We start from the raw sequence: 14,151 nt of genomic DNA, 5'->3' as shown, positions 1-14,151 counted from the left end.
AGAAGATTCAAATAGACAACATAGACTTACCTATAGATTGAAAAAGAAGCAACTGATCTGATGAGGGAGGCCACTGCACCCACTTTTGCTGCTTCTACTGCCCCTTGAACTCTGTACTGTACAGTTTCTCCATAACCTTTGTAAGGCTGGTTATAAACAACAATCTTTCCTCTTGCTTCAGGGGCCCTTCTCTGCAGCTCCTCAAAAGAGGACACCACCAGGACTTCAGCTGTAATTCCTAGAAAGAAAATTACAAGAACTTGACATGGTTTCCTACATTCAATTAATTTAGCACATAGAAGAACATAACATTGATAATCATTCAACAAACACAAAAGAACCACATATCCTAATGCAAAGAAGCAAATCTGACCTCATAAATAACAATTTGAGTCTGTGAGATCAAACCCATTAATAAAACATAGTTTTTATTCAAAAGACATAAGCTAGATCAAAGAGGAGGAGAAAGAGGTATAAGTTGCATTGTCTATTAAGAATATATATTCAAGAGGTACACATTTGATAACATGACCAATATAGGGATCTGTTTTGTTTGACTATGAATATTTGTTCCAAGAGTTTTGTTTTTCTTTTTTCCCCCCATTGGAGAGACAGAGGCAAGAGTAGGGAAATGTGTGTTAATTCAAAAAATAGAATTAAAAAAAACAATACATATCCAACTGACAAAATCTAGGAACCTTAAAGAGTTAGAAGAACTTGAGTAAAAACCAATGGAAACAAAAACAGAAGCAATAGGAATGAGAACATACTACAGAGCATTATGATTGAAAGAGAAAAGAGATGAACTTTTGACACATTTCACAAGCACAAAGTAATAGTACAATAGTGATAGGGACTTCCAACTATCCCAACATCTACAAGCTCTTTGGATGTCGAAAGCTCATAGTTTATTGATTTGTCTTAATAATAATTTCATCTTTAAAAACTTAAAGAATTTGGGATCTAATTGGATTTAGTGAGGAAGTAGTTGCTGGGTGGGGTGGAATCTTTGAGGGAAATAACTACTCCATCATAGAATTTTGGATAGAATCATCTCAATTGGAATAGGTATGATTTTTAGTGAATATTGAGAAAAGGAGCTATTGATCATAAAGAGCCAGAATAGTTTATTCAAGGACAGGTCATACTCATTTTCTCTTTTATGGACAAAGCTACCAAACTGGTAAATCAGTATAATTTATGAAGATATAAGCTCAGCATGACAGAATCTCTCACAGTATCTTTGTAGAAAAGATATAGTGATATGAACTGGAATCAATGGTGTCAAATTCCTAGCCCCATATTGACTTAGAAAACCACAAATTATCATTATCTATGTTGTGTTGTATTTTTATTTATTTTGTTAAATATCTCTCAATTACATTTTAAGCTAATTTGGGCTACATTCAGTTTTTTAGTCAGGGACTTGACACCTTTGAAGTAGAGGAGAGATCAGTTAGGTGAATTTTAAACTGAGTGAATGGTTCTTTAATGATGGCTCAATGTCACTTAGGAAGAAGTTTCTTTTAGAATGTCTTAAGGAATCTGTGCTGGGCCCTAGACTGTTCAGCATTTTTATCATTTTTATCACTAACATGGATGAAAACATAGATGGCAAAATTTGGCAAACTTATCAAACTTGCAGATGACACAAAACTAGAAGTGATAAATTGCACACTGAAGATATCAACATGTTAGAACATTGGGCCCAATTTAGTAAGATAAAATATAAAACCGAAAATGTAAAAATCTGACAATTGGACTCAGAAAAAAACAACTTCTCAAAGGAAGATGGCAGAGATATGACAAGATAAGAGTTCAATTAAAAATATTAGGTTATCTTAGAGGACTCTAAACTCAGTATAAATGAGTGATTTGATATGGCACCCAAAAAGTCAATGCAATCTTAGGCTACATTAGAGAGGTATATAGAGTCTAAGAGGTGTTGTTTTTCCTGTCCTAGGGAGATGAAATCTAGAGAACTATGATCACGTTTTAGTGCTACATTTCATAAAGGACACCAATCTAGTAGAAAGATACAGAAGAGAACTACCTAAGGGTTTCAAATTCATTCCAGGAGACTCAGTTGAAGGTATTGCAGATAGATGGCTCAAAGGAGCTAAGACTCAAGAGGAATGTGATAACCTTTTTCAAGAATCTGGAGAACTGGTCTATGAAAGATGGACTAGATTTATTCTCTCCTAGGAAAGAAAAGAGTATAAATTAAAAAGAGACAAATTTATGTATGGTGCCAGAAATAATTTATGAAAATAAGTCAGCCCAAAGTAGAGTGAACTATCTTGAAAAGCAGTGAGATCTCCCTCTTTGGAGGTCTTGGTGCAAAAGCTAAATAGTAGTTTTGAAAGTAAGTTTGAGAAGGGGCTCTTTTTTAAACAATGAGTTTAAACAATGATATCCTCCAAGATCTCTTCCACATCTCAGGTTCTATGATTCACATCCACCACTCACATAGCATTATAGAAGGGTTATACAAAATTTAAACATGAGTTCCTGCCTTCATAGGGCTCATAGTCTAATAAGAAGCTAAGACAAAAACTATAGATAACAATGATGTACAAGATTAAATGACAAGTACAGCCTGGCCTTGTGGATAAACAGCCCAGGCTCTGAGAAAGAACTAGATCCAATTCCTCCTTTACACATATATACAGGCTATGTGGCACTGGGCAAATCACTTAACTTGAATCTCTTGAATGTTCTATGGAGCTCTCTAAGGCCATAATTTTCAAAGAACGTGTTGATCTGAGCTGGTAGAGGGAGTTTCCTTATTTAGGGATTCCCTACATCAAAGAAGTCACAGGTCTGGCCCCATCTCCTCTCTTGCTGTATGTTTAGTACATTCAAATTATTATATTCTGAGAAATAATGAATATGAAGAATTCTGATAAATTTAGTAAGACCTGAATGAACTAAAGCAGAGCAAAAAATAAAGTAGAACCCTAAGATTTACCTGAAGGAAAACAACACTTATTTTGAAAATTTCAGTACTCTGATCAATGCAGTGGCCAATTGTGACTCCAAACAACTCCAGAGGTGAAGCACATCTACTGCTTCTGGGCACAGTAGACTACAGGTGCTAATACTTCTTCATGGTCAAAAAGTTGATGTGTTTTACTTAATTGTCCTAAAGAAGTGACAATAATTTTGGGAGAAAGTAATAAACCATTATTTTTAAAATCTATGCAAAAATAGATTTTATAATAGATTGCAAATTTAAGATTTAAAATAGATTGCAAAAAATATGCAAAAAAGAATGAGTGTGTAATAAAAAAGAAAAAGTTATTTCAGACCAATAGGAGTGGAGGAGTCAACAAGAGCTTCATAGACAAGATAGCATTTGAACTATACTTTAAAAATGGTTAAGCCACTCAGTGAATAGAGCCAGACCCAGAGTTTAGAGGTCCTGGGTTCAACTCTGGCCTCAGATATTTCCTAGCTGTGTGACCCTGAGCAAGTCCCTTAACCCTAATTACCTTACCATTCTTTTGCCTTGTAACCAATAATTAGTATTGATTCTAAGACAAAAAGTAAGGGTTAAAAAAAAGTGGATTAGAATTCATTATGGGAAGAAAAGATTTTCTAGATACTGGTAACAATGGGCAAGTGCTTACACACAGGGGATTACATGGATTGGTTCAGACACAAAGTAATTCAGCCAGATGGAACTTCAAGTATGTATCCTTAAATAATACAAGATAAAGGTGAAAAGGTACTATAACATCAGACTGTGGATGGTCTAAAAGCCTGACAAGAGCATTTAAACTTTAGATCAAATGCATCTAGCAAATTGGGTCAAGAAGATCATCCTGTAAAAGCATCTCCCAATCTTATAATGGTCATTTCTATTAATTTGCCCAGCTAGTCCTAAATCATAACTTTGTTAAAGAGAATAGGGTGGGAATAAGGAAAATAGAGTTGAAAAGTCACATATTTAAAAGAATGACAGCAATTATTTACAAAGGAAAAAAATGTTTTTAAGTTCCCTTTGGGATTCATGAAACACATATTTATCTTATCTTGGACATATTTTGATGTGTTGCTAAACAACCCACAATGACTTCACACAAAGGGATTGACAAAGTTTGGGAACAATGCCCTTGGAAGCCAATGCACCTCATAAATCCAGCTCTTAACAAATGGTTAACATAACCACTCCCAGAGGCCACAAAGGAGTCGGCTTGTTTTCTTTCCTTCTTTGTTCAAAAGCTCTCAGGGAATGTAGAAGCTTCTCATGTTTCTCAGTTTACAGTAGATGTCCTTTGTTCATTACCAAGTATATCACTATTCTTCACATAAAAATACTTTGAAGACATTGTCTAAGGGTCCTGTAATTCTGAAGCCTTACTTAGGCAAACACATCTTCTCTCCTGATCACTTTTTACTGAATTGGAAACCATGCTTAAGGCCTTCCAAGAAGTCATTCACAAGACTGCCAAAAGCCCAAAGACCCAATTTAGTCAAGTGGTAACAGTGACAAGTGAAGAATGTTCAACAATAAAGGCCAGTCACTGTGGCAAGAGAGAAATATGTATAGAAAAGAAAGTCACAGTTGGCTGATTTTTTTTTTATTTGTGGCTCCTAGGTAAACTGTGTAGTACTGTAATATGTCAGTAAAAATTGAAAGTTATAACAAATATTTGGTCAGCTTGCTTAAATCCCACAAGCTAAGGACCTGGGTTTTGATGAAAGTTTAACAGCCACCATAAAAAAGACAAATATCTTAAATATTACTTGGAAAATCCCTTTAAAATGAATTGCAGAACAACAATATAAGTGCAAAGAGTAATAAAATGAAACTAAACATTATTTAACTCTAATGACCAAACTTGGCCTTGGAGAAGAAATGAATAAATGCAAGAACAATGACTCTAGAGCCACATCACCTGAGATCAAGTTTCACTTCTTATGATTATAACTATATGATCTTGGGCAAGTGACAACCTCCCTGGGGCTTGGTTTGCTCAACTCCAAAAGGAGAGATTGGACTTGATAGCCTCTGATCACCTTTCCAGATCCAACAGGAGGGATTGGACCTAATAGGCTCTGATTGCCTTTCTAGTTCCAAATCGATAATTCCAAGATTAATGTCCTTTCACTGAAGAGTTGATGGAATATGAGTATGGAATGTTGCACAGGCTGTCAAGCATCATGGTAGCATTTACATAGAGTTTTAAAATATTTACAAAACACTTTAAAATATTTACCAAACAAAAAATGACAAATATCTCATTTTACCTCTCAACAATCCTGAGAAGTAGGTGCTTTTATTATCTCTTTTTTAAAGACAAGGGAACTGAGGCAGGCAAAGATGAAGTGATTTGCTCAGGGTCACAGAGCTAATAAGTGTATGAGGCTGGTTTTGAACTCTGGTCTTCCTACCCCTGGGGACAGGCTCTATCACTCTGCTACAAGATCACTATGTTGGTTGGTTTTGCTTAACTTTTTCTTTTTAATCTTTGTTATGAGGAAAAGCTTGCTGGCTAGGGTCTATTTGAAGGGTAGGGCATATTTCAAAACGAGCATGATATAAAAACAAAAAGCCCTTGAAAATCCTTGAATAAATGAAACATAAACATTCAAGAATGCTTTATTTTAAGATAGGCACCAATCTACGGAAACCTTGGGGCCTGGCCCCTTTTCTTCCTTTCTCTCTATCTAGAGATAGAAAATGCTGAATGCGTGATTTTAAAATTTCAATAACTGGCTACAAAAGCACAAGCATATCTCTAGTCACAATTAAGAGTTTGCCTTATCTCAAAATGTCAACAGGCAAATACTGACCCAGAAGAACAAAGAAAAAGGAAAGGCAATCCATTTGCTTTTTTAAAAATATTAATCCAAAGGAGAAGCCATGGGAAAATTGGAACTCATTGCCTTTATCTGGGCAGATACTGAGATTCATAACTTTCTGGAATCAGAAGAACTACTTTACAATTTAACTGAAGTTATTGTTGGCATATTAGGGGAAATATGCTGATAAGTTACAGCTGTTTCTAATGAACAACAGGTTTGACCATCCACCCAAAGAATGCCCTAGTGAGAGGATAACTTTGGTGTCTGGATTAGGGCCCTGGAAATGGAGCCAAATACCTGGAAATTTTCATAGTCCACTGTGAAATTAAAGTCATATTAAGGTGGTATTCTACTATGTTCAATATTTAAATGGATTCCTACAACCAACAAGAGAGTCATAGAGTCTGGAGTAACTGGAATACCCAACAGGCACCAAAACTGATAATTCAGCAAGGCTAGAAATGTCCAGGTGTGCAAGCTGATAACATCAGGCTCCAAGGAAAAGACCAATGTCTTTTACTGTCTTGAGGTTTTATGGTATCAAACGTTGCTTTAAAAGGAAAAAAAAAAGTGAGCCAGGGGATCGGCCTAAGGAAACAATTTCATTAAAAAGAGATTTCATTTTCAACGCTAGGAAAATACCTCTCCTATCCAGAACTAAACTTGAAGGCAACCTTACTTATCCAGAATACTGTCAAGAAATAGGCAGTAAGGAAAAAGGAAGCAATGAAAAACCATGTTGGATGTTACAAAATCTACTAATTAAAATTCTTTCAATAAAACTCCTAAAAATGACCTTTAAGACACAGCCACAAAATTAAGGGGTCAAAAGTCAAGGACTGTCAGCTCCATTCAAACCTATACTAGAATCCTCTTTAAAACATGCCTAAAAAGTGGCTTGTGGCACTTCCTTTGAATATCTAAAGTAAAAGGAAACCTACATCCTACTAAGACTGCCCAGTCCCCTTTGAGATTCTAATTGTTTGAAAGTTTCTCTTATATCAATCAAAAATCAGACTTTTGACAACTTCAGATTTGTTCCTAGTTCTGCCCTCTAAAACCAAGCATAACAAGTCTAAGTCCTCTTCTCTGGGGAAAGTACTTCAAATGTTCTAATTTGTGTGCTCTTAAGTCTTCATTTGACTAAACTCATGCTTGGTTCCTTCTCCAATCTTTTTAAAAAATTAATTTATTTTTTTCTAGATTGCTTGTCAATATAATTCATTAAATATGTTTTCTGATATTTTGTAATCCACGTTCTCTCCCTCTCATCCTTCCCCCTCTCCAAAAACACAGGTATTTGATATAGGTTGAACGTATAAAATATATTTCCATATTCATCATGTTGTAAAAGAAGACATAAGCAAAAACAAAGTAAGCAATAGTTTACACAAGACAAAAATTCATGGAGCACGGCCTCTAGTTCCCTGGGTACCATCCTCTAAAGCTCTCCAACTTACCAATATCCTCCCTAAATTTCAGCACCTACAACTGAACTTGAGATGTTTTCTGACCTGAACTAAAACTAAAGTAGGACTGTTACCCTCCCTTGTTCTGGGAACAATGCCTCCTAACTTAATGATGCCAAAGGTCACATCATTTTATTATTGGTTGGTACATCAAACTATTGGTTCATAATAAACTTACCATCCATTTAAACATCCAGTTCATTTTTCTCCCAGAATCAGCCGTTTAGTCAGGTCTCACCTATCCTATACTTCAGGATTTTTTTACTTGGGTTTTTTTAACCCCAATGTAAAACTTTGGATTTATTCCTATTAAAATTCTGATATTCAAGTCTTCCTGACTCTGTAATCCTATCTCTGAACTATCCTCCCCAGCTTCATGTGATCTACAAATCTCATTCATATGTTAAGTGAAGCCTTCACCCATGTGATTGATAAACACGTTGAATAGAACAGAGCCATGGGCAGCTCTCTGTGGCATTCCACTAGAAATCTACCTCCAAAAAGACATCAATCTGTTAATGACTGAGTGCTCTTTGGAATCTGCCATCTGGTCATTTCAAAATCCATAGGATGATACTATCATCTTGCCCACAAGAGCAACAGGAAAGGCAATGCATTGATTTCTGAAGTTCAGGTAGGTGGTCTGATGAATTTCCCAGTTTAGCAATGTTTAAAAGGGAAAAGAGTTTAATTTGGCATGATCTGTTTTTGATAAATCCATACTGGCTTGTAACCACTGCTTCCTCTTCTAAAATTACAAACAACCATCTCTTTAATAATACTTTCCAATTATTTTCCCAGAAATCCAACCAAAGCATACCAGCTTAGGGTTCATAGGCAACACCCTCTTATTTTCTTTTTTCTTTTTAAAACAGATATTTTCCCTTCTCTAGTTTGATGTCAAATCTGGCTCTCCAAGTCTAGGCTGGCTTGATGTCCCATAAACTACCCTGACAACTTATCCTTTCTCTGAATTCTTTTAAATCCTCACTCCCCAAATCCCAGGAGAATGTCAAATTGCTTAGCTTTCCTTTCCTCCTCTTATAAAATTTAAGATGGGGTGCAAACTCTCCTGAAAAACAATCATAATGTTTACCTTAGAAAGTAATTCTTCCTTGTTGGTCATATTTGTAGGCAAAATAGCCATTTTCCTTATTATTTCAACCTTTTGAAAAATGTAAGTTTTATTTTTTAAATCCTTACCTTCTGTCCTAGAATCAGCTCTAAGACAGAAGAGCATCAAGAAACATTTACCCATGAAAACTTGAAAAGTCCATCATGCCTATATTTTCAGCCATGATGGAGAAATTCAAATTCCATTCTCAGACACTATTTCTTTTGTCTGTGTCCTACTATTTCCTCAAGTCTCATTCAAGTTTCTTAGAATTTTGATCACTTCCCACTGACTGTTCCGGGAAGCTTAGTAATCTGGTTTCTAATAATAATAGTGTCTCACTAATGTCTAGAATTTCACAATTTACAAAGTTCTTTCACATAGGTGATCTCATTTGATTCTTATATAATAGCCCACTTCAGGAAGCATGATAGAAAACACTGAGGGAAGTATAATTGCAAACATTATAACCTGAATTTTACTTTCTACTCTCCTCTCTCTTCTTCTCCTTCCATATACTTATAGCAAACTCTTAGCAGCTTAGAAACAGAGAGAATTCATAGATAATTCTGCTTCCAGATTACTTTTAAAAATACCTATACTTTAAGGAACTAGTACGTTTCTCTGAATCAGGAAAAAAATAAAATTTAAGTTTCCTTCCTATCCTAGTGAAAGAAAAGTCATATTATCTGGTTTACTATTTCCACTTTTAAGATGAACAAAATGAACCATGAAGAGCTCTTCTTTCTGTATGTATTACTCAAAGTCAGCTTCAATTATCATTTGTTTTCCATTAGACTCCACAAGATTTTCTCTCATAAATCAGGGAGCCATTATCACATCAGGTCCCAATCTATTAATAGAGATGATAGGAAGGGTGCTTCTTCTTAAAACAACAGTAATCAGATCCTATGCCAGTAATGAAAAAGAAAGAGATAGTTAATCCTGAAAAGAAACCTGAATTATAGCTGAGATAGTCAGGATAGGAAATATGCTCTCTTAGGCCACAATAAAAAGAGTAAAAAATCTCCAGGTTTCTTTCCCCACTCTACCCCCCATTCTATGAGCTCATAATTAACAAAAATCAAACAGAATCTCAGAGTTGGAAAGGACCTCAGAGAACAATCAGGATGGGGAATGGGGTAATATTAGATTTGATCGGAATAGTCTTTTGCCCAATGATCTTCAAGTAGAGCAAGGAGTGGTCCACTATTTCCCTTCAAGAGCCCACCCTCAGATGAGGAATATTTAACAACTTCCCAAATCCCCATCATTACTCCTAGTCTGGGAAGAATAGAGAAAGGAGTATAAGCATTTATTAAGCACTCTTATGAGCCATGCTCTGAGCTAAACACTTTACAAATATTGTATTATTTGATTGTCATAATAATCCATAGAGGTAGATACTAATAAGACGCCTAGGTCTTTGTCTTCTTTACACAATGGCAGTTGGCTGACAATAGTAAGAGTCACAGGTTTTTTAGAGTGAGTTCACATTCTTGCAGGCAGCTAGGTGGTGTGCAGTGGATAGAATGCTGGGTCTAGACTCAGTGGTTCCCAAACTTTTTTGGCCTATTGCCCCCTTTCCAGAAAAAATATTACTTAGCCCCCTGGAAATTAATTTTTTAAATTTTAATAGCAATTAATAGGAAAGATAAATGCACCTGTGGCCATCACCGCGCCCCCCCCCCCCCAACCTGGATCGCTGCAGCACCCACCAGGGGGCGGTGGTGCCCACTTGGGGAATTACTGTTCTAGAGTAAGGAATGATCAATTTCCTGAGTTCAGATCTGGCCTTAGATGCTTACTAGCTGTGGGACTTTGGGCAAGTCACTTAATTCCATTTGTCTCAGTTTCCTCATCTGTAAAATGAGCTGCAGAAGGAAATGGCAAACCACTCTAGGATCTTTGCCATGGAAATCTCAAATGGGGTCACAAAGACTTGGACATGAATGAAAAACAACTGAACAACAATTTAATCTTACTCAAATTCACCTGATTAGAAGTGGCACCTAGGTGGCATTGTTGGCAGAGTTCTGTGCCTAAAGTCAGAAGAACATGAGTTCAAACCCAACCCCAGAAACTCCTCCCAAAAGACATGTCACCAAACCAGAAAATGTATTGAATTAACTGGTAATAGCAGAAAGAATATTGGCTTTAGAGTCAAGAGAACCTCAGTTCACATATCCGCTTTTAATTCACATTTCAAGTACATGAGTAACTTTGAGGAAATCACTTAAACTCTTTCTCATCTGTAAAATAAAACAGTTGGACTAGTGATCATTCAGGATCTATGATCCTAGGCCCTCAATTCTTTGTTGTCATAGCTGCCTACAAGGGATCATCCTACCTTTCCTTGAAGCTTTTCTGAGTTTCTATTTTTACAATTTTTCTTACTTATAGTCTAAATTACCCTCCTTTTAACTTTCATCTACTGTATGAATTCTGTCCACCATGGCCCAGAACAAGTTTAACCCTTCTTCCAAAGGACCACCTTTTAAGTACTTGAATACAGTGATTATGTTCCTATAAATCTTGCCTTCTACCTTCTCAGCAACCCTAATTACTTCAGCTGATCTGATATGGCATAACTATCAGGTACTTTACCATTATGATTATACTTCCTCTGAATGTTCTGTAGTTTATTAATTAATAGCTTTCTTAAGGATAGTGTCCAGACTTGAACAAAATATTCCAGATATGGCCATATATAGAGTTATAAAATATTGGTGTTAGAAAGAATTTCAGAGATAATTTATTTTGAAAATTGTTCATCCTTCATTTTCAAAGAGGACCAATGACATCATGAAATGATGTCTTGACTTGCGGGTTAGTTGGATTTAAGTCAGGCAACATTGAACAAAGCAGTCAACCTCACTCTCTTCATCAAAATCCAGTGGCAAGACAAAAGTCATGATGACTGGTAATGATCTTGGATGACTGATATCTTTGATGCCTAAGTTCTAAGTGCTCCTAATTCACTGAACAATTTGAAACTTGTTGGTTACTCTCGACCTTATTTAGCCCATTTGCCAAGACAATTTTGCCAGAATGTGGGCACTGTGTATGCTATAGCTTTTTGGAACCACAGGTGAGAGTTAGATGAAAAGTAGACAACAAAGGTGGAAGAGCCGACCTAAAAAGCACTGAGAAGGCCTTCATAAGAGAGGTGCTAGACCTCCTGGAATACACAATGCACTCCTATTTTGAGAATCTGGTGTGGAAAATGGAAAAAATACCAGATGTGGTGTCAAAGAACCTGAGTTCCCAACAAGGGTCAGCAACTTACAGGCTTATTTAACATTGGGCAAGTTACTTAATTAATCAGAATCTCATTTATTCATTTGTAAAATTAGAGTTTGAAGTAGATCGGGAATTCTTAAATTTTTTGTGTTATGGATTCCTTTGGTAGTTTAGTGAAGCCCTCCACACAAAAAAATACCTTTTTTTTTTAATTCAAAATTGAAGGAAATGTTGAATTTTGATTAGAGGTCAGTCAAAATAAAGATGTAATTTTCTTCCTCCTCCACATTCAAAGACCCTCTGCAATCTATCCATCAGACTCCACTGGGAATCTGAATACTGCAGGTTAAAAATCCTTGGACTAGATAATCTCAAAAATCTCTTCCATCTCTAAATCTATGATTCTATGATAATCCAATACCTTACTGAAACATAAGTGCTTCCTAAAATATCTACAAATAAAGGTCCATTCAGCCTTTGCTAATGAATTTGCTACTTCGAGAGATAATCCATTCTATTTAGGAAGCATACTAATGATAAAGCAGATTTTTCATACATTTAATTGAAATCTACCTTCCTGTAATTTTTATATCCACCTACTGAGTCCAAAACAGAACAAGTCCAACTGCACTGTGTAATAATAAAAAGAGCCAGTTAGGGACATTTATGAAGGGGAGATAGAGAGAGTCTATGTTGCGTCTCTCTGCAGCTCTCCCTTTTGTCCCAATATACTCTAGGAGACTTCAAGGGGGTGTCACCCTGAAACTGGGTGACCTGGATGGTCCTACTGACCCACAGTAGTTGGGGGCAAGGCTTCCCTATAAGAGGACATATGTGGTGCCCCAATATGATTCTGAATAAGGACAGGGTTCACACAAACCTACCCCCAATCTGTTAATTTCACAGTGGGTGGTCCGGCTTCAAGATGGGGGCAGCCAGACCAAGCTATGGTTCCCCTCTCCCTTGTTGTGTCTCAGACACTCTGGAAAGCTATCTGACTGATGAATGGCTTTTATTATTTGCAATTTTGGGATTGGGGAAAGAGGTGAAGGGGAGAGAGATTTTGAGGTGCCCTCTTCTCTATTTCTATGGGATCTTTCACTTGGGTGGGAACATTTGGAGTTCCCACTCCTAAGCTACTTCCCCTGCCCCTTCTCCTTCTGTTTATATTACTAGTTTTCTGTTTCTATCCTTTTCTATAATTGTAAGTTTTGATTGAAAGGGGGTCTCTCAGCAAGGTTAGGTAATGGGTGAAGGAGACTAAGATATTGCTCCCAAATGGAGTCCAAAAACTTAGCTGACTTATTGTTGAAGTCTTGATGGGAGAGATGGGATGGAATGGCTTTGATCAGGGAATCAGAGTTTCAGTTTCCACTAGAAGATCCTCAGGAAGCTCTCAGGACTGGATCTGAGCTGGAATGTCTTCCTCCTCTCTCCTCTCAGTCCTCTGCCTGAAGAACTCGCTTCCTCTCCTCTCCAGGAGAAAATACCCAAAATTCTCTCTGGTATCAACTGTCACCAACTGTCAGCAACTCCTTCTCTGGCTCCTTTTGTCCCATTCCCCTTGCACAAATCCCATCCTTACAACTGACAGAGAAGATGTCTCTAAGTCTTCTCTTTCTTAGGCAAAACTAATTCAGTTACTTCAACCAATCTTAAGACAGGACTTCAAACAATTACACCCAGATTCCCCAATTATTCTGATATGGGTGTACTCTAGGCTGTCAATTCTATTCCTTAAAAAAATGACAGGATGTTCCAAATATGGTCTGACAAGGAGAGATAACAGCAGGATTATCAAGGTAATCCATCCCTACTCTACAGACATTTATTAAACATCTACTAGATACAAAACAGTTCTGGCTCTGAAAAAGGTAAACAATCTAGATAAGGCATGCTCCCTGCCCTCATGGAATTCATAATATAATAGAGAATGTGGCATTACAATACTATGAAATAATACATAATAAATGTTATTCAATAGATGAAAGAGAAAAATGTGAGAGCAGTTCTAGGTGAGTAAAATATGTTACTGACCAAGGAATCAGGGAAATCTTCAGAGAACAGATAGCCTTTGAAGTGGGTTTTAAAAGATGATTAGGAATTCAATTACAGATAGATAGATAGATAGATAGATAGATAGATAGATAGATAGATAGATAGACAGACAGATAAGAGTTAGTATTTACATATTATTTTAAGGTTTATAAAATGCTTCATGAATATTAACTTATTTTATTATCACAAGAATCCGTTAGAGTTGGGTGCTATTAGTATTCCCATTTTAAGATGACAGAACTAAGATAGACAGAGATTAAGACTTTCTCAAGAACCCACAGTTAGTTAAATGTCTGAGGCTGATTTTGAATAAAGGTATTCCTGAGTCCAAGTCCAGCCTTCTATGCACTGGGATATCTAAAGTTTCTGATAAGCTACTAAAACGATAGATAGATAGATAGATAGATAGATAGATAGATAGACAGACAGATAGACAGATAGGTATATTGATAT

At 36.4% G+C, this 14,151-nt stretch overlaps 1 protein-coding gene across 1 annotated transcript in view; it reads right to left on the bottom strand.

The window, feature by feature from the left end:
• CPQ (carboxypeptidase Q) overlaps positions 1-14,151 on the bottom strand; it is a 552,420-nt gene that overhangs the window by 478,579 nt on the left and 59,690 nt on the right. The window contains 1 exon segment of the mRNA XM_044668507.1: positions 31-238. Within this exon segment, the coding sequence (XP_044524442.1) occupies positions 31-238 (208 nt within the window).

The sequence above is a fragment of the Gracilinanus agilis genome, chromosome 1 (genome assembly GCF_016433145.1).
Source record: "Gracilinanus agilis isolate LMUSP501 chromosome 1, AgileGrace, whole genome shotgun sequence".
Lineage (NCBI taxonomy): Eukaryota > Metazoa > Chordata > Mammalia > Didelphimorphia > Didelphidae > Gracilinanus > Gracilinanus agilis.
This window is presented reverse-complemented; position numbering and strand designations above follow the sequence as displayed.